The 26,953-nt window shown below is 44.7% G+C and overlaps 1 protein-coding gene across 2 annotated transcripts in view; it reads left to right on the forward strand.

Annotated features, from left to right (window-relative positions):
• Cnst (consortin, connexin sorting protein) overlaps positions 1 to 26,953 on the forward strand; it is an 81,035-nt gene that overhangs the window by 18,760 nt on the left and 35,322 nt on the right. For both annotated transcript variants that reach the window (XM_006496799.4, NM_146105.3), the window contains exon 2: positions 14,135 to 14,565. In XM_006496799.4, coding sequence (XP_006496862.1) covers positions 14,187 to 14,565 — 379 coding nt within the window. In that variant the 5' untranslated portion in view covers positions 14,135 to 14,186. The remainder of the gene's footprint in view (positions 1 to 14,134; positions 14,566 to 26,953) is intronic.

A 26,953-nucleotide genomic window follows, 5' to 3' on the forward strand; every position in this document is an offset into this window, starting at 1 on the left:
TGTTGTTTTGGTCTTGGTTTTTTTTTCTTTCTTTCTTTTTTTTTTTTTTTGTTTGTTTGTTTGTTTGTTTGTTTTTCGAGACAGGGTCTCTCTATAGCCCTGGCTGTCCTGGAACTCACTCTGTAGACCAGGCTGGCCTCCAACTCAGAAATCCGCCTGCCTCTGCCTCCCGAGTGCTGGGATTAAAGGCGTGCGCCACCATGCCCAGCATGTACATTGATGTTTATCAAAGACAACTACCACAGTATAACTTCCCTTTTAAAACTTAGACTTCAGTACAATACATAACAAGAATATTTGTGTAAATAATAAGCCATGACAATAAATCACGACGATCTATTTCCAAGTGTGAATCATCCTTTGCAGGACTTGCCATTGGTAAAGCAATTAAACCAAGTAATTTCACTCACTGCTGCTAACACAGAATTTCTACCTCAGGATGATTTTAGTTTTATAATGTTTTGATTTTTTTGGAATTATAATTTATCATGCCCTTCTTCCCTTTTCTTCCTCCAACCACTCTCAATGTACCCTCCTTATTTTTTCTCAAATCCATGGCCTCTTTTTATTTAGTTGTTGTACTGCACACACACACACACACACACACACACACACACACACACACACACCCTAATACATTAATACTACCTGCTTGGTCCAGATAATGTTACCTGAATGTATATGATCTAGGGTCTCACCACTTGGTATTGTCAACCAATTGGAGGCCTCTTCCCTGCAGAAGGCCATATCTCTCCCTCTCAGCATTGTCAGGTTGTCTGTAGCTCGGTGTCTAGTGTTGAAGTCCTGTGAGCTTTCCCCCTTCCATGTTAGCATGTTTGTAAGTGACAGGTCTTGTTTAGGCAGCCATGTTGATGAGACTTCATGGATGTAGCCTCTCTCATATTTCTAGAAAACACATTCTTATAGCAAACCTCCTTTCCTCTGGACCTTAGCCATCTTTCCGCCCCCTCTTCTGTAATGTTCCCAAGCTTTAGATGCAGAGCTGTCTATTGTATATTTTTTCTCTGTTTTGATTTGTTTTGTCTTTCTGAAACGGTCTATGTCTATTGCAAACAGAGGCTTCTTTGATGAGGGGTGAAGGCTACATGTATCTATGGGTATAAGGAGAAATGTTTTGAATGTAGTCAGGGCTTATCTTGGTCTAGAAAAATGGTGGTTGTAGGTACTCCAGGAGCCAAGACCTCACTGGCCCCAGGAAGTTGGCGAGGCTTCCAGTACCAAGCATGGTTTCCTTCTTGCTCTGCAGGCCTTATGAGTGACTAAATAGCTATTAGTTGCCAGCAAGGTATGCACGCCACAATTGACCCTTAGGGTTAATCATGCCATGCTGGTCATGTTGTGGTTCACAAGCATCATGGCTGGGTGGGACTGTTGGTTGCTTCCCTCCCTTAGAAGATTGCGTGGGGCCTTCTGGTGCCATGGAAATTAGTCCTGGGGAGGAGGCTTTCAGGATAAGCCAGCCCAGGTCCTCTGTGGTAGATTTCATTCTTGCCATCTGTGTTGGTTACTTTTCCTGCTGCCATGATAACTAACATACCTGAAAGACGTAACTTCACTTTGTTTGTGTGTATATGGTACACACACGTTTGTGGGTCCATCCCTTCTTATTGCTATGATAAAATACACTGACAAAGAGTAACTAAGAGGACAGAGTGTCTATTTGGCTTATAGTTCGAGGTTACAGTCTATCACTGCAGGGAAGCCAAGACAGGAACTGAAGCAGCTAGGCACATCCACAGTCAAGAGCAGAGAGCAAATATGTGTGTGCAGGCTCAGTCCTTCTGTATATGATCCAGGGCCCCACCCAGGAAATGATGCCACCCACATTCAGGATAAGTCTTTCCACATCAATTAAGGCAGTCAACACAGCCTTCCACAGAATGCCTACAGGTCACCTGATTAGACAGTCTTTCACTGAGACTGTCATCATTGTATCAAGGTGACAACTAAAAATAACCATGACAGCTGCTGGCCCAGCATTGGTGAGGTCCTAGGTTCCACTCCCAGCCGTGCAGAAATAAAAAAATAAATAAAATAAAAACCAGAGGGCTTGAGTTTGGTTCCCAGCATCTAAAGTTCCAGCTCCAGGCAATAAGACATCCTTTCCCAGTCTCCTCAGGTCCCTGCACACACGTGGCACATTCTCACATGTATACATCACACGGATGTACATACAGATAAAAATAATGTCAGTTAATTCGTTCTCATGATCTCAGCTTGCTCACAGCGCCTTGCCCCCTTCAGCATTCTCCCCACAGTCCTGTTTGCGCCCCGCTTGGTTTGCTGGTTTGGTTCTTCTCTTGGCACTTTTCCTTGGGGTACTGGTCCAGATGCTGAGGGAGGAACACCCACCTCAGTCGCAAGCGACGCAGTGTTCAGATATTCTCTCGTGTCTCTGTCGTGTTAGCCTGGAGCTGGGATGGACAGGAAGGAGGGTTCTGGACTCATGTTCATGGGCCATTTCAGAGAAGGCGGGGCAGGTACATCTGCTGCTGCTGCTGCCGTTTCCTGCTGAATGGCCTGGTGAACAGATGGGGTTTCATCTGTTTCTTGGGCAAAGGGCACAGAGGTCCAGAAATGGATGTCACCACTGGGAGGCTGACTCCTCATGAATTTCAATCCCTGTGTGAATAATGGATGAGTCCCCTATGGTGTCCTGAATATGTGGTAGCTCCTGGATCTTACATTCATTCTTATACATTCATTCTTTGGCATTATGCTCTGTTTGTGATTTCTGCTCGAAATCTTTTATGCTGTTAGCCCTATACTTACTTCCCTTCCCCCCCACACACACTAAAGCCCCCAAGCTGGTGTCAAATTCTTCTCTGACAGATCTCTCTCTCTCTCTCTCTCTCTCTGTCTCTCTCTCTCTCGCCCTCCCTCCTTTCCTTTTCCTTTCTCTTCTTTTTTTTTTTTATTTTATTTTTTATTTTTTTTTTGAGACAGGGTTTCTCTGTGTAGCCCTGGCTGTCCTGGAACTCACTTTGTAGACCAGGCTGGCCTCGAACTCAGAAATCCGCCTGCCTCTACCTCCCAAGTGCTGGGATTAAAGGTGTGCACCACCACGCCCGGCTCTTTTTCTTTTTCTTTTCCTTCTCTGTGTGTGACAAAGTCAGATAGCCTTGGGCCAGCAGGTAAAGAAAGACATATGCCACCATGTCTGACTATCTAAGGTCCTCCTGGGGCTCCACATGTGAAAGGGGAGAACCTGAATTGATGCTAGCAAGTTGTCCTCTGACGTCCACAAGCTGCTGATTGCCAGCCCCCAACACTAAATATAGTAAAAAACTAAAATTAAAAAAGATTTTAAATTAGAGTCTTAAGCTATTCACAGTACTGCGTCTCACATGAGCAGCCTCCTCTGGCTCCTATGAGCTTGCCTGCTCTTAATCACAACGTTCTTTGTAGCAAGAAGGAAGGTTGGGGCAGAGCCTGTAGGTACAGCTTATAATTTATTTTATATTGAAACATAAACCTCATTCACTTTTAGAGTGCAGTGCGAGCTGTTCAGTGTCAGCATACCTCTTCCCTCACTAAGTAAATACATCTTGCTCATAAGAGACATAGTTGAGTATATTAGCATCTGGGAGCTCAGTCAAAGCACTCTACTTCTGGGGTCAGAGTTTGGCTGCCATGTGGAGACTTACTTTGCTTTGTTTGTGACCTCAAGTGCTTCTTTAATGCTGGCCAGATAGGTTACAAAGAGCACTAGGTGTAGCACCTGGACTGTGTTCACACTTCAAAGCAGGCTTTCTCCCAGATTTGGTGCCGGACAAACACGGTCCTGGTCCAAGGTCAACATTGTGTCATTGTTTTTCAAGATAAGGGAAGGCAGACAATAGGATGCCAGAAGGAAATGTGCACATTTGCCTGTAGCAGACCCTTCAACTGCAAAGTGATACCTGTTTTAGACTGCACAGAGTAGAACAAAGTGCTGAAGTTAGGAGGAATCTTAGTCCTGCAGGAATGAGATAACATCAGAGCTCTTTAGAGCCCTGTGGCTGAAGTCTAAGTCAGTTGTTGGTCTTACGTAGATTCAGTGTGGCCTGTGTTAGATAAACTCCAGATCCCTAAGAGGTAAGATGAAATTTGGAATTGATATCAGTAAGAAAGGAAGATGAGAGTAGGTGTGTTGAGAAGGGTGGATAAGAATAATTTAGCCTGAGGCCAACCTGAACACACCAGCAGACTCAATGGGGCTATGAGAGGATGGGAGACAGCATTGGAGAGAGAGAGAGAAAGAAGATAGTAGGTAGAGGAGGCCAAGAGGACCAAGAGAGTGCATGGGAACCCAGAGAGGGGAGCCAGGAGCCAAGAGAAGAACCAAGAGAGCAAGTAACCAAAATAGCAGAGTTAAATGGGATTGAGAAGCCTGGGGGAAGGGAAGGGCAGCCCAGCCCCAGAGAGGGAGAGGCTTAGGGTAGGGGTGGAATGAGAAGTGCTGGGAGGAGCATGGGGACGGAGGAAGACTTGTCTGGGGGTTTCTTTAGGATCTGACAAACAAAAGTGGTGTTTTAGAATGCAAGTGTCTCTAAACGGTACAAAGCTATAAAAGGTTAACAGTAACATTTGTGAGATTCCTACAGCATGGGTACACACACACACACACACACACACACACACACACACACATCCATCCTTCCTTTTAAAACATGAAATAAACCAGAGTCAAGGTTTTAGAAATGACGTTCAGTTGTCCACATAAAGAAACAGGAAAAAAAAAAAAAAAAAAGGAAAAAAAAAAAAAGAAACAGGAAAAAGAATGACTTAAGTTTTGCAGAATATGGTATAAATGACAGTTGGCGTCACTTTCTGTTAACCTAGAAGAGTCTGGCACTCCTGGTGATTCGTTTCTCCTGTAGAAGGTTAGGATGCAGATCTCTGTTTAGCTACTACTTTGTAATTTAACTGCACCATGAGGCTGATTTGAAGACAGTGAATATACCACGAAGTAGAATTTGGAATTATGATAGAATTCATCTCTAAACAGTGTGGATTTATGGAGTAGAATGCACAGTATGGACTTATGGTAACTAACACTCACGTGCGAGTGGGCCAGTTGCCCCTGTCTTGGCTGCTTGATACTTTCCAGGTAATTCCCAGGGCCCTCTCCCAACACTATGCCCCATCTCTTCAGTGTGTGCACCTCCTGTGAGTCTGGTTTTGTTTTTGATATACAACTTTTACAATGTGCCCAAAATGTTTTGACGTTTGGGTATGAGGAAGTACCAACAAGGGGGATGCATAATTCTGAGGCTGACATTCTGAAAATAAATAAACAAGGAGTAGAAATTACTTTTAAAGGCCTATAGCATCTATTTCTGTCAGTAGGTATTTATTTACATTGTCATGTTACACTAATTATAATGTCTGTGCCAGGAAATGCCTGTAGCATAACTTGTATTAGCAAGAATGAATTAGCATGGAGTGAGTCACCATGACTATGACCCTTGTCAAGGCTGTGTCAGAGCGGTATGGACCAATAGAAATACAGTGCAGGCTGTATATGTAATATTGTTTCTAGAAACTACACTAGGAAAAGCCTCTCCCCTTCTTGGTACATGTTAGAGTGAAACACAGGGTCTTGTGTAGGGCTGGCTAGCTTAGTACTCTACATATATCCCAGGCTAGTCTCAACCTCACAGCAGTCTTTATGCCCCAGCTTCCTCAGTGCTGGGTTTGTAGGTGTGTACCAGCAAGCTTAGCTAATAACCCTTTTAAAAAATTACATTTATTTAGCATGTGGGTGCATGCTTGTGAGCTTGGTAGCAAGTGCCTTAACCCATGGCCTTGTTTAGAGACAGGGCCTCACTGTGTTACTGAGGGTGGTCTCCAGCTCTCTATACCTGGGCTGGCCGCAAACTGTGACCCTCTTGCCACCCCTGCTTCCTGGGTGCTGAGATTATAGGTGTGGACCACTGTGCCCAGTGCTTAATCTGTATTTTGATTTCGTAAAATTTACTGATGTAAAAGGCTCAAATACAGTGTTCCACATGTGCCTAAGGCTTTCAGTTACTGAATTAATTTCCATTTTAATTTAGTTATGTAAAATGAACATTTCAGCTCCTGTCAACTCCTGTCAGTCAAAGCACTTGATATGCATTTTACCACCTTCCCCACTAGATAGGATCCATTACTGCTTTCTCTTGCTGGTCATGGTCTTCGACTGAATGCTGCCATTGTGTACAGGCAACATCCAGTAGACCAGCAGTCAAACCTTGTGACTTCACATTCGCTTCCTCGGGAGCTACGCGCTGACATTGTCCACAAGGGAGCCCTGAGGGCAGCATCTTAGGGAGAGAGCACTGAGAAGCATTAGTCTTACACACACACACACACACACACACACACACACACATACACACACGCACTGAAATTGGAACTGGGACAATGGCCTACTGGGTAAAGCGCTTGGCCCACAAGTGTGAGGACCTGGACTTGAGTTCCCAGAACATCTGTAAGAAGCTGAGCCAGGCGGTGGTGGTGGTTCATGCCTTTAATCCCAGCACTTGGGAGGCAGACAGGTGGATTTTTTTGGGTTTGAGGTCAACCTGGTCTACAGAGTTCCAGGACAGCCAGGGCTACACAGAGAAACCCTGTCTCGGAAAAAAACAAACAAACAAAAAAGAAGCTGAGTGTGTCATTGCACATCTGTAATCCTGGCACTGGGGACACAGGGATAGCCAACCTAGCCAAATCAATGAGCCTCTGGCTCAATAAGAGAAATCTTTAAAAAGGAAGTGGAAAGCAACTGAAAACTCCCTGCATCAACCTCTGGCCTCCACACTCGTTTGTGCATGTGCACCGACACAAACATTAAAATCTAGGCTCTGAGTGTCAGAGAGCAGGCAGTACTTGTTTTTCTGAGCCTGGTTCATCTCACTTTAAATAATTTCCAGGTCCATCCATTTTTCTGCACATGTCATGATTTCTTTCTTTCCTTTTTAATATTTTGTTGTGTCTATGCTCCACATTTCTCTTTTCCAACTATTGATGGAATTCTGGGCTGCTTCCATTTGTTAGCTGTTGTGAGTAGGGTAGCAATAAACATGTATGCGCAAAATATCACTGTGGTAGGACTTAGAGTCCTTGAAGTATGCACGCAGGGGACATATATATAGTTAGCTCACTTAGTCCTTCTATTATTAATTTGGGTTATGTTGTTGATTGACACAGGGTGTTATTAGCCTAGGCTGCCCTTGGACTTGCTATGTAGCCTGAACATCTATCTGGTCCTATGGTTTTCCCTACCAAGTGCTGGGATCCTAGGCGTATACCATCATCCTACTTTGTGTTTAGTGTTTTGAGAAGCCCATCCTGATTTCGGTACTACTTACACCCATTTCTACTCCCACCAGCAATGAACCAAGGTCATGAGAATCCCACTTTTAGAAGCACTGTCTGAGTCCTGTATGCTCTACATTCATTTTAGAAAACAAGGGGAAATGTCAGTCTTCTCTGGTTCTCCATCAGCCCTCCAAGCTGATACACGGTTAACTTCTAGAAGCTTCCTGGTAGTTCGGTACCGCAGTCAACACTCATAACTAAAATGTGAAATTGAAAGGTTTTGACTGGCACTTGAAAACTGTTTGAACTCAATCGAGTGTGGTAAAGCATGCTGCAATTCCAGCATTCAGACTGAAGAGCTTGAGATTGAGACTCGCCTGAGCTACACAGCATGTTCCAGGCCATCCTAAGCTACTGTACGGAGGGAGACCTTGTCTCCAAAAACGAAACCCCAAGAAATAAAACAAGCATCAGCAAAAACTATATAAAACAGTATTGAACGCAGTGAAGGGCGTGTTGGAGTACGTTCGTGCGTGCGTGCATGCGTGCGTACGTGTGTCTGTGTGTGTGTGTGTGTGTGTATGTGTGTGTGTGTGTTGGAGTGTCTAATGAGAAGGTGCTGGAGTGTGAGTGTTTCTTCCTCAGTATTGAGCTGGTGAGGAGTGGGCGTCTCTGGACTTGAGGCTAGTAGAGCACCCTTGGATCACCATCTCTGACTTTTGACCTGACTATAAATTGGCAAATTCAAACTTAGGAGTCAGCCTTTGTTCTTTTGAAGGAACTTGGTATGTGAAAGTTAAAGTATTTCAGTCTGATCTGAATGAATTAAAGAAATATGGCAATACAGTCTCCTAAAGTAGTTCTAGTCACTGGTATATACCTAACTATTCCTGTGCAGCGTCTTTCACCTTAATCAGAGCTTATGCTTAATACCACTACATTTAAGTGTAAGAATCATGATTTAAATTTTATATGTGATTAAGTTTATGTTTTTTTTTTTTTTTTTTTTTTCGAGACAGGGTTTCTCTGTGTAGCATTGGCTGTCCTGGAACTCACTCTGTAGACCAGGCTGGCCTCCAACTCAGAAATCCACCTGCCTCTGCCTCCCGAGTGCTGGGATTAAAGGCGTGCGCCACCACACACGGCAAGTTTATGCTTTTAACAAAATAAAGACTTCTATTTTTAAACTGTTAGAATGCTTGTTTGGTATTTCTTCCTTGAGGTTTTCTGGGCTTCCACGTTTTATATAGGCCTTCCTTGAATATATTTGTTTGAAATTCTTTGACTAAAGAGTCAACATGTCAGATGACTCACACCATGTACATATTTGGAATGCTATTTTGCCTCAAGAGTCTGGAAAGTCACTGTCATGCTTTTAAAGGCAAAATATGTTAGTGTCTGTGTTGTAGTAGTGATTCAGGGTTGCTGCTGTTTTGGAGAGATTTGGTCGAGACAGAAGAACTTGAACAGATAGCAGTATTGTGCAGATAAAGTAAGTTTGAACACAAACTCCCGGGCACTGATGACCTGCCAATCCACTGCAGTGTTAGTGCAGGGTTTGAACTACTGTCATTTAGCTCAGTCCTTTCCCCACTGCTGGCAGAGAAGGAGAGGGGTGTGACATCTTACTGTGAACTCCATAGCTGACAGAGCTTGGTAATGGTTAGGATTTCACAGGACGTGTATCGCCTTGTTCAAATGAAAGTATTCTCATTGCAAGGCTTTAAGAGCGCAGACAGGGCCAAGCACTGTGCATCAGGCCCTTTACCTTTCAGAGCAGGGTCAGGCTGCAGCTGGGAATCACCCCTGACTCCCCCTCTCATAAGAAAACAATAAAAACATAAGCCATGTGTCAAACAGCCATGGGAGCCAGGGCCAGACGCTGACAAACAAGACTTAGGAGGAGACTGTGGGCCTTCAAAAAGCTTACATGTAAAAACACATCTGAAAGAGTGCAGAGCCCTCAGGGAGGACTCTGACTGGCACAGGGCTGCAGAGGAGTCTGAGGACCGAGAAATCGGCCAGGAGAACTGGGTGAGTGACTTTTGAGCCAGGCCTTGATGCATTGTTAAGTGTCCAGCAAAAATAAAATACAGAATAAAATCTTGGAAAGAGTAAGACCCAATGCTAGACAACATTGGCAGGATTTCCTTTCGATTGACAGTTAAACTATTTATATCATTCTAAATTCCTTTTGATTAACAGTTAAACTAATGGTATCATCACAAAAGGGTAGGAGGCAAGTTGTCCTGAGGCCCAAAAGAGAAACATTTATGTTCCTGGGAGTGGCTTCTTCATTTAGATGTGTGGGCCTACCCCAAGACCACCCAGAAAGTCTCTCAACAGAAGGCAGAGGGCTCCTGGGAACCCATTCATTCATTGATATAGCATTCAGGGAGGAGAAAAGCATTTGAACTTGGTCATTGGAGGTCTGTCTCTGTTTTAGAATGGGTGGAGGGCAGACACCAAGTTAAATATTTTTTTTAATTCCTTTGCCCACAGAACACAATGGTTGAATCTGGTATTTCTAAGCTGGCTGATAGGAGTCTCTGCTTCTTCAACAGTGTAACAGGACTGGACGTAACTATCTGCTGGATGATTATGAGAAGTCAGTCTGTTGCATGAATACTTTTATTTTTTGTTTAGATTTATGAATTTATTTTATTTATAGGAGTACACTGTAGCTATCTTCAGACACACCAGAAGAGGGCATCAGATCTCATTACAGATGGTTGTGAGTCACTCTGTAGTTGCTGGGAATTGAACTCAGGACCTCTGGAAGAACAGTCAGTGCTCTTAACTGCTGAGCCATCTCTCCAGCCCCACATGTATGACATGGCCCGGTGTTTGACAAAGCTTCGGCAGTCTATAAAATTATACTTACTAAGGAGCTGTTTGGTTTTGGAACAGGGTCTCTTTCATGTACCTGGGCTGTCCCTCAGGTGTTGGTCCTCCTAAGATTGTCATGCCCAGCTTACCCAGGAGTCTTGTGTGTATGTGTTTATGTGATCACATGTGCATGTGAAAGCCAGATCTCAGATGTGTTCCTTAGGAGCTGTGTGCCTTTACATACATACATACATACATACATACATACATACATACTGCATGCATACTAGCTTAACAGGCTAGGTTAGCTGGCCAGTGAGCCCGAGTGACCTGCCCGTTTCTGCCTGCTAGCAGTAGGAGTCACAAGCACACACTCCCACACATGGCTTTGTTGGTTGGTTATTGTTTGGAGGCAAGGTCTTTCTATGTAGCCCTTACTTGGATCTGCCTGAAGTTGCCTCCCAAATACTGGGGTTAAAGCTGTGTGCCAGTACACCCGGCAGTATGCCTGGCTTTTAAAATGTAGGTTCTAGGAATCAAACCGTGTCATCATGATTGAAAGATCAACATTTTACCCACTGAGCTATCTTCCTAGCCCTTACCAGTAGTTCCAACCACTCATTTCTAGATATCTTAGTCACCTGAAAAAGGACACTCAGAAGAGACATGTAAGTACTTCAGGGGCTGACTGAGAATTTGCCATAGTAAATTGGTATCTCAGGGTTCTGTAATGAAGCTGGTTAGCATTATTTACCATCCAGAGTCTGGTCAGTTCTAGAATGTTGGGACAAACTGTTTCTGAATATACAGTAAGGTTGAGTGTCCCTCGAGTCACTCACCCGGGCGTTATGCATTGTAAGTCTGCTTGGGAAGTAACATCTATTAAGCATTTGCTGTGTGGACCAAGTGCTCTCCTAAGTGCTTTACCTGTCCTGTTACCTAAGCACCACAAATGACGTTTTGCCAGATGTAGTGGCATACCAGAAGGTTGGGCTTTAGAATCATTAGTTCAAGGCCAGGCAGGGCTATGTAGCAGATTTGAAGTTTTCCCAGGCAACTTGGCAATATCCTGTCTTAAATGAAAATTCAAGAAAGTTAGGAGCTCAGTGATGAATAAAAGCCCTGGCTGCCATCCGGGGACCTGAGCACAACACCCAGAACCCACGTGGTAGGAGGAGCGGGCCAGCTCCTACAGGTTGTTCTCTAACCGTCACAGATGTGTTTGGGCACACACAAGCCCGTACCGAGAAATAGGCACGCACCTATGCACGTGCACTCTTGTAACACACACACACACACACACACACACACACACACACACACACACACACACACTCTAGTGTGAAGTGAAAGATGGTTAGGAGCTGCAGCTCAGCACTGGAACACTCACCTGGGGAAGTCCTGGGTTAATCCCTGGCATCACCACAACAAAACAAAAGCTCAACCTCTGGATACTCAACACTCAGATATACGAAGTGGCTGCCACAGTATGGGGAGTGAAGGAGATTCACCAAGTGATAGCTGCCGGGCTGTTTCTTCTATCCTAGATCCCCTGAGTGAGTGGCCTCTGGGTCTCTACGGTTAGACGATAAAATACTGTACTTAAAGTGTACGCAGGCTGCAGTACCTCCTCTAAGTTTGACGGTCTAAATTAGAAAGCAGCTGAGGTGATTTAAAGTAGAAATACAAGCTGGGTGGTGGTGGCTCGCTCCTCTAAGCCCAGCAGGCAGAGGCAGAGGCAGAGGAGGCAGAGGCAGAGGCAGAGGCAGAGGCAGAGGCAGAGGCAGAGGCAGGCAGATCTTTGTGAGTTGGATGCTAAGCTTGATCTACAGAGTGAGTTCTAGGACAGTCAGGGCTATCTAGAGAGACCCTGTCTCAAAACAGCAAAACAAAACAAAAACCAGAAATAGAGTCAGTGGAGATACTGTGCACGTTTTAAGGAAAACGATACCAGCCAGATGTAGACATTTTTATGTTTTTCTAAGAATGACCTTATATATGAAATAATGTCAGCTGAAAATAGGTCACAAGTATATAATGCATTTTATAGGATTAATATTGTAGACTTTTTACATATGTAAGTGATATATGTATATGTGTGTGTGTGTGTATGATATATTTGTGTATATATCTATTTTCTGAGATAGGTTTCATGTATCCCAGTCTGGCTTCTGACTTGCTACATAGGTGAGAAGGACATTACATTGCTGATTTGCCTCCCTCTGCCTCCCACGTACCGGGATGTCAGGCATGTGCTAGTATGTCCAGTCTCTATGGTACTAGGGGTCGGACCCACAGCTCCTTGCACTTTGGGTAAGCGCTGTCGACTCAGCTACATCCCAGCCCTTGTTTGTGGACTTTAAAGAGGAGTGTACTTTATTAACATGCCCTTTGTTATTTTTCTAAGATTTTATTTTCATTTTATGTGTGGACTGCCTGTGTGGATGTATACCTGGTGCCTGCAGAGGTGAGGAGAGCGCATAGGATCTCCTAGAACTGGAGATAAAGATATTTGTGAGCCACCATATGGGTGTCAGGAATTGAATCTGGGTCCTCTGCAAGAGTAGAGCTGCCTCGCCAGTCCCTATTTAGATATTTTTAAGAGAAAATTTTCAGCTTATCCATTTGTAGATGTTTTTAAAAGTACTATTACTTAGGTGATTTTTAAATTTTTACTTATTTTTATTTTTATTTATTTTCTTTATGGTATTTTTAGGTGATTACAGGAATTTGTTTTTTCCAGAATTACTGGAATAGTTGACTCAGGCCCAGGCAAGCATCAATAATCTGGCTGACATACTTTTTCTTAAAATGGACCTTTGAATGATACGATCTTTAAAATGCCTGATAAGGGATTTTGATCTTTTATAGATCTGCTTGGCTTGTGTTTTGACCACCGTTCTCTTGCTGTCCAGGCTGACGTCAGACCCCTAGGTTCAAACCATTCTCCTGCCTCAACCACCCAAGTACATGGAACCTATAGGCACTTTTCTAGGTATTTAAATAGCCTAGAGTTAATTATTACCACCCTCCCTTTTTAAAGATTTATTTATTTTATGTATATGAATACACTGTAGCTGTCTTCAGACACACCAGTAGAGGGCATCAGATCCCATTACAGATGGCTGTGAACCGCCGTGTGGTTGCTGGGAATTGAATTCAGAACCTTAGGAAGAGCAGTCTGTGCTCTTAACCACTGAGCCATCTCTCCATCATAAATTAGGGTGGGTTTTTTTTTTTCATGTACATTGGTGTTTTGCCTGCATGTATGTCTGTTTGAGGGTGTCAGGTCCCCAGGAACTAGAGTTACAAACAGTTGTGAGCTGCTATGTGGGTGCTGGGAATTGAACCCCGGACCTCTGGAAGAGCAGCTAGGGCTCTTAACCACCAAGCTGTCTCTCGAGCCACCCTTTCTTTTTAAAATGCTTTTGCTGGCAGTCATGAGGTTCACCTCCTCCCTCCGCCCTCAGTGCTTATCTTTAGAAGATGAAGGTGTAGTGAAACCACAGACTAAAACGTGCTGTTTGACTTTCTCCTGCGAGTGTGCAACAGTGTGGCCTCCAGTGCTTTCATTTGTAAATGTTGCTGCTGTTTAGTCAAAGGAATACTTCCACAGCTAGCTCTTACTTTTCTGGCAAGCCTGCAGAGATATCGTGAGTGATTGATTTTAGCAGGTAGCCTGCATTGCCAAGAATTTCTTTCCTTAAGTCAGCAGCCCCAGTCTGATACCCACGCAGAACCACCCTGAGCACCTAGGAAGGCAGTGTGTGCAGGCGGCCTTCCACTCGGGCTTAGTGGAGTGTCACACACGGGACAGCGGCTGTGAAGCCGTCATGCTGACGTAGAACTGGGTGAGATTTGGGTGAGGTGACAGGTGGAGAAGAGGGAGGAATGAAGTTCACTCCTTTCCTAACTCCAGCGAAGTGGAACGTGGGAAACTGTTAGCCCCAGAGGTTAGGGAATGAAGTAGCCGTAACTAAGTCCTTTGTCTTTGCAGGCATGGAAGGTCTTTGATGAGACGTTAAAACAGCTCCACAAAAGATGCGCTAATGGATGACAGCGACCCTCCTACATACAGTCTGCAGATAGAGCCACAAGATGGATGTCATCCGGGGGACAGCGTGGAAAGGAGAGTGACACGCTTGCCTTCTGTCTCAGACGAAAATGAAAATCAGCTTGCCGGAGACGGGCCTGCGGGTCTGACCACCAGTGAAGGCGCCATGGGGAGAGCCACAGTGTCTGAACAGGACAGTCTCAACAATAACGAAAGCTTCCCGTCCAGCTGCGAGGCAGCCCCCACGGAGAACGCAGAAAACACTCCAAGCGAAGGTCCCAAAGATGACCCACCTTCCTTGGGACAGGACCAAAAACTACCTGCAAAAAGAAGTCCAAGGGCCAAAAAAAGCTCTCCTAAGAGTGCACCTCCAGGTGAGGCCTTCAGATTATCTTTGCTCTCCTTTAACAAAAATAAACATTTCTTCTGGTGTTGTTCTGCCGCAGCACCTGTGGCCCCACTGTGTGGTTCTTGCATACCATTTGTCCCTGCAGTCACGGTCTATAGAGAAATTACAACGTGTTTAGTCTGCTTCCTTTATAGACCACACCATGGTGTGCTGACCTTACCTTCTCTGCGTCACGGCGGCTTTGCTCTCTGACCCGGGATGGTCTGGGCTAGCACAGCCTCCTGTAGGATCTTCCTGCCTCCCTCTGCAAGTGAGCTAGTAGCCTACATGCACCAGTGTTGAGGAAGCATCTGGTTTCAAGATCTGCATATCTTTGGTTGCAAAGTAATTCAGACACTTCTTCAGAATATAGTTTGTCAGATAAAATACAGCTCTGAGGTTCTGTGTCTGAATCAGCAGGCAGTCGTGGGGAAAGGCCACCAGTGGTGGGGTTTGTTTGTTGTTTGTTTGTCTGACTTTGTGTTGTTGGTTTATCAGAGGCATGCTGGCCTCGACAGTTCTGGCACGCTATTGGCTGGAAGTCCTTACTGGCCTGCACTTCACCCGGGGCCAGCAGTGCTTGCAGGAGGCTTAGTGAATTAAGTGAATGAGTCCTCTTCCCTCCTGCTCTTCCACTCGCTCGTACTTTGGCTGATAAGAAATGTTGTTACTCTATCTCCTGGTTTGCATTTGTAGCTTTAAAATTTAGAGCCAACTATAAAACTACAGGGCTGGGACCTGGCTCGGTAGATGCAGTAAGTCCTTACTGCGTAAACACTAGAACCAGAGTTCAGACCCTTGCACCCACACAGTATGAGGTTGGTCTGGAGGCCTGCATGTACCCCAGTACTATTAGGTAAAGAAAGGGGCAAGCTGGCTATGTGGAGCAGCTGAATCGGCAAGCTCCAGGTTCAGTAGGAGACCCTGCCTCAGTAAATAAAATGGAGAGTTACTAAGGAAAACACTCAGCCTTAACCACTGACCTACCAACCTCTGCATGCACACATATACCTGTACACACATGTCTACAAACATGCAAGCACTCATATAACCTGCCAATCATTCCTTATTTAATGAGGTAACTCATAATTTGGCTCCAGTAAAGATAATTCATAACTTGGCTGTTCATGTTCCTTTGTCTTTTCCGTGTTCACTTAAAATATTTCACCCCTGGTAAGGGGTGTGAATACATTTTTCATAAAAGAGCTGATATGGTAAACATGATGTGCACAGTGCTGTGTGGATTAGATTGATTTTATAAACTGTCCTTCGAGGCACTTGTCTGTCTGTCACCTTAGTCTGATAGTGCTGTCTTAAGATCTGAAACCTGTCTGGGCGTGGTGGCCCCCACCTGTAATCCCAGCATTTGGGAGCTGGAACCACAGACTTGCCAAGCAGGGCTACACAGTGAGCACCAGGTCATCTGACTACAGAGCTAGAAATCTCAAAACACAAGAACCCCTAGTGAGCCCCATACCTGTTAACAGTCTGTTTCTCAGAGCTATCCCTCTTGTAGGCAGTTACTAATTAATTTTTTTTCTCTATAGAATGTCCTCTCTGGACACTATTGTCAGTGGAATCATATAGATGGAGTTTTGGCTGGATTCTTTCACGAAACACATTTTCCTGGTTCACTCCGGCTGTAATCTATTTACAGTCTCTTTCTTTCTATGGCCAAGAAATGCTCCCTTGCATGGAGGCAGCACATTTCCCGGGTTCTTGCGTGTACACGGTTGAGCACGTTGGTTATTCTGTCTTTCGGCTCCTGTGAGTGACACCCCTGTGAACACATGTTCATTTCTCTCACTTATCCAAGGGGGATGGTCTTTCACGGTAGGTAACATGATGTTTAACTGGAGAACTGCTTTCCAGCGCGGCAAATATGGAAATATGGATGAGATACAGTTTCTCTGTCCCTTTGCCAACATTCGTCAATGTCTGGTTTCTTTATAATAGCAAGTTGTTAAAAATGGAGATATAATTAACAAGCTACCAAGTTTGCCTTTTAAAGTCTACGGCACAGTGGTTTTATTACAGCCACGGAGCTGTGCAGAATTGGGTCCTCTGTAAAAGAACAAAAAAACAAAAAACAAAAAAACTATGAACCCATTAGCAGTCACTCCCCAGTCCTCCTGCCCTCAGCCCCTGGCAATCAATGGCTCATAAATTTTGTATGACTTAACAGACAAGTTCAGATGAAGTGTCTATAAAAATTGCCATAACAACATTTGGTGTTTGCTCGGTGCTAGTCACCATGGCATCTAAGCAGTAGACAAAACAGTGCAGGAGATAACCGGAACCAGAGGTAGAGAGCATGTGGGAGACTCGACTCTTCTAAACTGACGCTGCCCCTGTTCAGCACCCTATCTGCTTTCACTTCCACCATGGTTTAAGGTATCCAGCTGGTCTAAGACCAGGAAGGCTGGGAACTGGAGGAAGACAAAACCTGGAAATGGATATTCAGCCTGGAGTCAGCGGTTAGCAGGGAGAGCTCTGGGTTTGAAGCTATGCTCTGCCTGCTGCTGCTACCTTTATGATCTGAGATCAGGAACTCAGTTCCTTCCGTGTCTCTGCTTATCACAAGGAAGCTGACACTGCATATCCTGAGCATTGTCCTGAGGACAACAGTCCTGTGCATAAAGTAGCCAAAAATCAAGTGTTTATGAGTTCATGTGCTTGCTGTGCCAGAGTGTTCTTCTGGGTGACAGGTCTTAGAGAATTCAGAACTAACAAATTAATCTGTGTGTCTTAGCTGTCTTAGCTTTTTTGTCTGTACTTCTCTTAAATCCTGTGTGTGTGTGCCTATGTGTGTGCCTGTGTGTATGTGTACATATACAATACATATTTTTATTATATATGTTATATATAATATACTTTTTGTGGTACAGAGAATTGAACCTAGGACCTCCTCCTGTTAGGTAGAAGGGACCCACTGGCATGTTACTGAATCTAAAGTAACAACTGGTGATGCCATAAAACATGAGCTCCGAATTGCATCTTACATGTCCGACTTTGACCATAAGACAGACTTTTCTAACTGTCCTTCAAATTCATGTGGAGTCACGTAAGGATTCTAGAGATTCCAACTCTGGTCCTGGTGCTTGTGTGACAACCACTTTATCCATCAGCCTTGTCTCCAGCCCAAGATATATTCATTAAAAAAAAATCCCATGATCCCCTAGTAAATTTCCCCAACTCGAGAGGTTCAAAAACAGCACATAATATCTAACATATAGTTCTATAGGTTAGGAGTCTGCCCTTGCTCTCTGGGCTAAAGTGAGGTTGTCAGTCAACTACGTTCTTTGTAGATACTCTTAAGGGGGTTTCTAGACTCTAGCCAGTCTCTCTGTCTTTCTAGCTTCTAGCCCAGTGTGTGGCTCCCATCCTCCATCTTTGCAGCCAGCAAAGACTTGTAGAGTCCTCGCAGATGCTATTTGGACTCTGCTGCCTTCCTCTTCTGTATTTAAGGGTTCTCGTGGTCCCACAAAGCAGAACCTCCTTGTTCAAAGATAACTGATGAGCAGCCTTAGATCTGTCTACTGCCTCAGTTCCTCTTTGACATAGATAATGATATCATTCATGTCATTGGGACATAATCATTTTTTGGAGCCTTTATTCTGCCTACCCCGAAAATATCTTAACTAAGGCACAATGGCTTTATATAACAGAAAAATTCTGTACTTTATAAGTACTGCCATTACATTAATTTGTAGACCCATGGAGACCTCTTAGTCAGCAGGTGTTTATTGAGTGTTATGTACCATCTACCCTTCAACTGCTGGGGAGCCTGCCTTCCTGTTCCTCGTGCTCAGGTGAGTCAGCGAAGGAGCTAACAGGCAGTCCAGCAAAGGAAGCCTTGACAGGGTTAACCATCCCTGGCAGCATCCAGGGAGAGGTGTGGAAGCCTCCAGGAGGAATTGATGTCTCTGCGGAGATAGGACGAATGCAGGCCAAGAAAGGAGATAAGGATAAAGATGAAATATGTCAGAGCAGCCCCCAGTGCAAGGAGAAAGTGTCCTTTGTGTTAGTGAGTCTCCATATTTTCTTTGGCTGAAGTCAGCGAAAGGCTGAGTGGAGGGGAAATAGCAGGTATTGTGCCAGAGATTTGGGGGATTGATGAGGCGCAGATCACAAATGCCTCGTGTTACAATAACCAGTTTGGACCTTCCCAACAGGCTTGAACATGACAGTGACTATGGGAGGCGCAGCCAGCGCCCAGCAAGCCAGGGCGATGAAGAGTAGTCAGGAGGGAAAGGGTGAAGGGCTGTCTGCAGTGCCCATGTGAGGGATACTGGGAATCTCCATGGACAGAGAGAGACCTGAGATGTGCCCCTTGTCTAGTCACTGGGTCATGATTTCAGCCATACTTCTAAAATACAGCATCTGAAGCCGGCCATGGTGGCAGCGGTGGCACCGCACAGCTTTAATCCCAGCTTATGGGAAGCAGAGGCGCTGATCTCTGAGAATTTGAGGCCAGCCTGCACTACAGCATGAGTTCTAGGACAGCCAGGACTATACAGCTACACAGAGAAACCCTGTCTCAATAGTAATAATAAATAATAATGTACTGAGACAGAACCCACAAAATGAAGCTTGAAAGCATTAATTATGCTTAATGAAAGGAAAGAAACCACAAATATGGACTGTCCACAGTAGATAACACTCTAGAGAATAAAGCACTTGAATTCTGTACTTCAAGAAGTGAGTTGTAAGCCGTGTAAATTACATCTCAGCAAAACTATTTTTGAAAAGAACATTGAGGTAGTTATATAGTCCATAGCTCCATGAAACCCAGAGATCCCTGCTAAAGGACAGCTCGTCCCACGTTTCATGGGAGCTGTATCAAGTGCTGTTACATGTGTTTCTCTTTGCTGCTCTCCAATCCTACCTCCTGGCTTTCTACATCTTCCTAAATCTGATTCTGTTCTTCCAAAGGTAATCTATTGCCAGGAGATTTTAGAGAATTACAGGTTAAAACAGGGGAAATTCTTTTAAAGAAATTTTAGTCTCTCCCTCTCTCCACAAAAAGTTTCCAAATTTGAGCATGTGCCTGTGTCTTTGGTGAGAGAGAATTACTCATTAAATAGCCTTGTCAGTGCCCTAGTCCCAGTGCAGGTGGTACTGTGTGGCAGTCAGAGGACTCTGTGGCTTTGCTTCTCTCCCTCCACTTCTGTGGAGTCTGGGGAGTGAACTCGGGCCTCCAGGCTTCCTCAGCAAGAGCCTTTGCTTACGTCATTTCCTGTCTCTATGCTTCCTTGGAAGGTAACTTGATTTTGAGAGTCTTGTTCACCTTTTTGTATCCCAGAGAATCACGAAACATTTGTATTTGATAGCTGATGAATGTAGTGTTCCTGCGACCGGATGACCTTGATAGCCTGGTGGGACTTAGCCATTCTGATATTAACCAGGCCTGGGTCAGAACTGAAAGTCTATTAATGTCCTATGAAACTTTGGCACTTGAGTTGTTTGTGGACAAGAAGTTTAAGAGTCTTTATTAATTTAAGGTTTAGGAATTTGAATAGCTAATTGCATGCTTGGGCAAACCCCTTGCATATTTTTCATTTTTAATAAGACCTGTTAGAATGTAGAACAGCTAATCAAACATCTAAGAGGAAAATTAGAGATTCCCAACATTGGTGCTAATTGGCATGTTCTACATAATTTAGAGTCTAATTTCTGGCAATATTTATGTGTACTAAGAGTGCCATGAATACAGAATGATAATAGCCTGAAGCAAGCTCTAGAAAGGGACAGAACTGGAGGGAATTGCAGGGAGCACGGTGGTGGCCTGGGTACAGCTGCTGGGGGGAGCACGGTAGTGGCCTGGGTACAGCTGCTGGGGGGAGCACGGTGGTGGCCTGGGTACAGCTGCTGGGGGGAGCACGGTGGTGGCCTGGGTACAGCTGCTGGGGGGAGCACGGTAGTGGCCTGGGTACAGCTGCTGGGGGAGCACGGTAGTGGCCTGGGTACAGCTGCTGGGGGGAGCATGGTGGTGGCCTGGGTACAGCTGCTCGGTGGAGCATGGTGGTGACATGGATGTGGCTGCGGGGGGCAGAGAGAGCACAGTGGTGGCCTGGGTACAGCTGCTCGGTGGAGCACGATGGTGACATGGATGTGGCTGCGGGGGGCAGAGGGAGCACAGTGGTGGCCAGGGTACAGCTGCTGGGGGGAGCACGGTGGTGGCATGGATGCAGCTGCAGGGGACAGAGGTAGCATGGTGGTGGCATGGGTGCAGCTGCTGGGGGTCAGCTGCTTGGATACCTTCAGGGTTAAGAATGGAGAGACTGGCCCAAGAGTGCTCTCAGTGACAAACATTTGTCAAATCCCCTTCGAGTTTTCATAAAGTTCATTTGTGAAATGCTTTTTCAAATCCCCAGTGTAGCCGCAAACACTGAACACTGAGTTTAGGATAATGTGCCTGATTTAAAGAGCCCTGTGTTTGAAAGGAAAAAAAAATAAGATCTTTAAGTCCAAGACAAGTCTAGCTGAAGGAAGTGGTACTCGATACTAAGGTAGATCCGGGCTGCGGCTCACTGTGATTTATTGAAGCTTTTAGTTAGGGCCATCCTCTATAAGTGCACAGCAAGCAAACAAGCTATAAAAAGGCTTGCAGCTTCTGCTCAAGGAGAGTGCCCTCTGTGACATTTACCAGGAAAGAATGAGAGGATTCTCCTAGAGGTGTGGCATTGTCATCCAGAGTCTGCCTTGACTGCAGTTTATCAGCAGAGAATTTAGCAGATGAGAGGTGTGTCCTTCAGAACAGCCCAGGTGTTAACAGTCATTTTTAAATTGCCACCTAAAGCTGACAGGTGGTTCATGCCTGTAATCCCAGCACTTAGGAGGAGGCAGGAGATCACTCTGAGTTCAGGCCAGCCTGGGTTATGTAGTGAGTCCCAGACCAGCTGCGGCTGTGTGATGAGAAGATCCCATCTCAAAAACAATAACAAAAGGCTACCTAAAATAAAGCCTGCTGACAGATCCAGGGCCTACATGTAAAACCTTCTTTGTTTCTACCATTAATTACTTTATTACCACATGTTAATAGCATAGCATGACCCCAGCTTAACCTGGGCACCACAGCCCTGCTTCAGCCCTGCCCCCTCTGAAGGCAGAGGCTGTTGCCTAAGGGCATGGGAGGAGACCTAGCCACACAGAGCAAGTGATAATTATGCCATAATTACATAATACATCCCTTTGACCCCAGGTCAGGCCGGAAGGACTTTGTCTCGTCTCAGATTTATCTTACCCCATAATACTGGTCCTGGTGCAGAGAATTTTCTGTGTGTTTAGACAGTGACAATATTAGAAATTAGAATGAAGATGCATGGGAGAAAGTCTAGGGTGGGGACTGTGTAGACCTCAAGGTATGTTCACACCTGGTCACCCACAGGAATATGGCTGAGATGGACACAGCATTCTGGGGTGCAGCAGTTTGAAGAAAAGCTATGCAGTGGCTCAGAGAATCGTAGCAAAATCACAGAGCTGAAGTACTTTCTCTTTTACTATTTTTATTACTGTAAAACATCAATTTGCCCTTAGCCACTCATTGCCCAAAATGGTTGTGTTCATTCAGTGGCAGTAATTAGATTCATATCATGCATAGTCCTCGCTGGTGTCTATTTCCAAAACTCAAGCCACACCAAACAGAATGTCCATGTGCATTAAACGGTAATTTCCCTTTTCAGTCCGTCTCTCTCCTAGTCTCCCTCTGCTTTGCTTTCGTGTTTCCTGTTGGTTTTTTTTTTGTTCTTCCCTTCCTTTGGTCTCTGAGCATTTTTGAGACTGGTAACCTACTTTCATTAGTAGGACTGCTGTTTTAGTCTTCCTCAGAAACGTTTTCCATTCTTCGATTTCTTTCCTTATTCAGGCCATTCTAAACTGTTTCTTTGTCACTTTGAGACTTTTGTTATTGGATGCTGGACATGGTGAACCCTATGGTGGCAGTGACTCTGGGAAGCAGAGGGGTGGCACTTCTTCACTGGGTTAACTTGGGTTCCTTTTCTGGGCTTTCGAGCTTGGCTCTGGACTCTCTAACAGGCTGTTTGTGGTTCCTGCTCACTGCAGAGCCTCTCAGATCATGGATGTGAAAGCTCAGGGCTTTCTCTAAGCATTTATCCTTCCTAACAACCGGGACTGGCTTTGTAGTTTGTCAATCACATGGGCATTCTCGAATGCCCTGCTTTCTTTTCTTGAAGGTGACATTGTTCCTGGCTTTCCCTCTCTGGCTTCAGATATCATTTTGTGACCCAACTAGTTGTCAGTTGACTTTCTGCTCACCTGACAATAATTTACAGCAGAGTCTGCCACTTCCTGCTCTGGAGGGGCTTCTACTTAGATGACACAGAGACAAACACCTGTGTCTGTCCTTCAGGTAACAGAGACAAGTCAGATAAAGGGACATGGGAGAGTGGGGCTGCCTCTCCTGCCGTTTTGCTTTGAAAACCTAACTAGGGCTCCATCACAACTGTGCTTACCTGGTCATTGCTGGCTTCTAGACCCTTTGGGTCTCATTTGTCTGGGATAATGTCTCACATTCATGGTTTCCGCTTTTAAATGATCCAGTCACACTATTCCTCTGCCTGGAAGCCAGCAGTCGCGTCTCAGCTGAGCTGGCAGATGGCAGATACTAGAGGGGCATGCATGCCAGGGTGCAGTCCTGGCATTTCGAGACAAAAGCTGTTAGAAGCTATCCCTGGGCTCTAAAGTGCTTCCTGACAACCCTCAGGCTCTCAGCTGACTGGATCAGTCTTGTGCCAGAGGCACAGAACTGGATAAATGTATCTCAGTCAAGATAAACTACCTGATCTTTGCCCCAAAGCTGTTACAAATTTTTAAATCAAATAAAAATGTTTCTCAGTCTTTTGCTAAAATCAAGTATAAAAGCTAAATAAAACCTTAACAGACAAATGTTGAACAGTGTTCTCTTTTTTAGAGCTTAATGAAGTTGACAGGTGTTAAGTTAAATTAGGGCTTCTGAATTTGCCTGTCATCTGCAAAATGTATAAATAGCATCCCCACCTTGTTTGGAGGGTACTTTAATTGTAACTCACGTGGTTTTGCAAAGGAAGGTAACTAGAGTTTCTTGTTTCTCTTTAACCATCTGGATTCGTGTACAGTAGCACAGAGCTTTCTCTATATTGAATGAGGTGTTATAGTTAAGGGGAAATTGCATTCAACAGTTCATGTTTTGATTTTCTTGCTTAACTATAAATGTGTTTTTACAAGAGAACTTCTTATGTACCACAAAGAATTTTAGTGATAACTCATGACATATAATTAACCTTCTTAAAGTGAGAAACAATTATAAGACTTATAGGGCATTGTTGCCAAATGTAACAATATCAAAATTACCTTGAAATACACACAGACAACCACCAGGCTTCCATATTATACTTTGAATGTTCAAGTAGCTATCATAAAGTCATTTACTACAATAGAAAGGTGCAGGTTCACATCATGTTAGCCTGTAAGTCTATGGTCATACCTGTGTTTCTCTTCTTAATCGTTCCCCTACTAAAAGAAGCCCATTCTGTGCTGAGAAGAAACGAGATATGAAGCCATGGGAAGATGTGAAGGAAACTTGAGTGTCTGACTAAGAAAAAGAAGCCAACCTGGAAGGCAATGCATGTTACTGTATTGGGGACACGAGCCCGCTGGTGCTCACACTAACAGTGTTGGTGAACATTGAACCAAGTCTGTAACCGTTGGTGCTCACACTAACAGTGTTGGTGAACATTGAACTAAGTCTGTAACCGTTGGTGCTCACACTAACAGTGTTGGTGAATGTTGAACAAACTCTGTAACTATCATACATGCTTCTTTTTAAATGTTTTCATTTGTTCTTTTGTTTTAATTTTTGTTTTTTGCTTTTTGTTTTTCGTTTTGGGTTTCTCTGTGTAGCCCTGGCTGTCCCAGAACTCAGTCTGCAAACTAGGCTGACCTGGAATTCAGATTTGCCTTCCTCTGCCTCTCTAATGCTGGGATTAAAGGTGTGATCCACCGTGTCAAGCTATTTTCTACTCTTATATTTTGCTTTTTTTGGGGGGCGGGGGTCTTTTTACTTAGTCCAAGATGGCTTTAAAGTTCCTACAAAGGATGGCCTGGAACCGATTCTCCTGCCTCTGTTTTAAAGCGCTGAGGCACAGGAGAGTGCCACTGTGTCCGGCTTAGTTCTTACTCACTGCAACATAGGGCTGTAAGTAAGCTTTATTAGTGTTTGCCTTTGAAAGTTTTTCTTAAAAGGGGGGAGTGCAGGTTTATCTCAATGATCTCCCTCACCTGGCAGTGAGGGTCAGGAGCACACCTTGGTTTTTCCCGTCTCCACTGCTTTATATACGGCTAGCGATCTTAGAAGGTAGATGCCCAGAGAAGCCAAAACAAAGCTAGAAATCCGAGTTTAAGTAACTTGGCAAAAGTACAGGAGATAAGTGTTGGAAGCAGGCCTGGCTTCTGGATTGTCCATTCTCTGGTTCTTGGGCAAGAAAAGTTCTCTCCTCTTCTTTCTCTTCCTCCTCTTTCTTCTTCCTCCTTTCCCTTCCTCCTCTTCTTCTTCCTCTTTTTTTCTTCCCTCTTCTTCCTCCTCTTTTTCTTTTTTTGCTGTGCAAGGAATATGATCCCAGGCCTCATACCATTAAGCAACTCCCACTGCCTCATATTCCTTTCTTTTAAAACAATGTTGTTAATTTTGTGTATTTGTGGAGGTCAGACCTCTGTGTCAGGTGTCATCAATTGCTTGTCCACCTAATTATTTTACATTTGATTGATTGAGACTGAATTTCAGTCCTGACTTGTTTTATGCCAACTTGTCCCAAGCTAGAGTCATCAGAGAGGTGGAAACCCTAATTGACAAAATGCCTCCGTAAGATGGGGCTGTAGGCAAGACTGTGGGGTGTTCTCGAAATGAGTGATTGAAGTGAGAGGGCCCAGCCTATTGTGGGTGGTGCCATCCCTGAGCTGGTGATCCTGGGTACTATAAGAAAGCAGGCTGAGCAAGACACGAGGAGCAACCCAGTCAGCAGCACCCCTCCATAGCCCTCCATCAACTCCTGCTTCCAGGTTCCTGCCCTGTTTAGTTCCTGTCCTGACTTCCTTCCATGATGAACAGTGCTGTGGAAGTGTAAGCCAAATAAACCCTTTCCTCCCCAAGTTGCTTTTGATCATGGTGTTTTATCATAGCACTAGCAACCCTAATGAGGACAGTTTCTCCCTGAACCCAGAGCTCAGTGGTTGCCTGTCGTAGGTAGCCAGCAAGCCTTAGAGGTTTTCCCATATGTAGCTCTCCAGTGCTGTTGTTGTTTGTGACAGATTATCTTGTAGCCCACTCTGGCTTCAAATTCAACGTGTAGTTAAAGATGGCATAGAACCTCAGATCTTGCTGCTTCCGCTTGCCAACTGCTGGGTTTACAAATGTGTGTGTACCACCAGGCCAGCACTTTGTGTATTACTTAATCATCAAAATCTCTGTGAGGATTTGACTGTTAGTTTATCAGATCTAGGGACGATTTGAGAACTCATCTCCATTTATGGTGAGTAACTTTCTACTCTAAGGTCACTCTGAAAGATAATGCTATAACTGGGCCCTGGCTCCTCCCTGTTCAAAGCTCTTTGACTTATGGACTCTGTCTCAGTAGAGAATGTTATCCCAAGACATACGATATAGGTGTGGGTGATACATCTCTGCAGTTATCTCTCTCTCTCTCTCTCTCTCTCTCTCTCTCTCTCTCTCTCTGTGTGTGTGTGTGTGTTAGGGTAGAACATAAATAGGTAGGAGATGTATGGAGTATTTCCCTAGGGATATAAAGAGTGTACTAGTCCACTAGAGCATTGGGTTTATGTGGTAGACAGAGAAAGGCAGGGTTTGGGGCACATTGTCAAAGGAAGGAAAGGGCTGCTTGTTTTCCCTTACTAGGAAAGACCCTTTCTGAGACAGACCAGCTGAACGATGCTAGTGACAGATGGGCAGCTCACGTGATGTGAACATGAGCATTGGAATCAGTCCTGAGGTTCTGGTGAACGGGGTTAGCGTTGCTAACGGTTAAAGTGGAAAGCGTGGGTGCATCTCACGGGCGGTGGTGGGACTCAGCACTCCGCGGTGACAGCTTAGAAGTTTGCAGTGCTTTCTCTCCAGGGAAATCACCTCACTGAGGTTAGCGTTGCTACCTGAGTCCTCACAGTCTCCTGGGACCTACAAGTAGCTCTAACACTGAGGAGGTTCAGTTTGTTTAGCTGTCTCACAGGGTGACACGATTACCTTCCTGTTCAGGGATCTCTCACTGGAGGCAAGCCAGAACCCCAGAGTATTGTGTACCTTTCTTTTGGAAGAATCAAGTTTTTGATCAGGCAGTAAGTTGCATATATTTCTTTATCTTTTTATG

This window comes from Mus musculus, chromosome 1, assembly GCF_000001635.26.
Source record: "Mus musculus strain C57BL/6J chromosome 1, GRCm38.p6 C57BL/6J".
Lineage (NCBI taxonomy): Eukaryota > Metazoa > Chordata > Mammalia > Rodentia > Muridae > Mus > Mus musculus.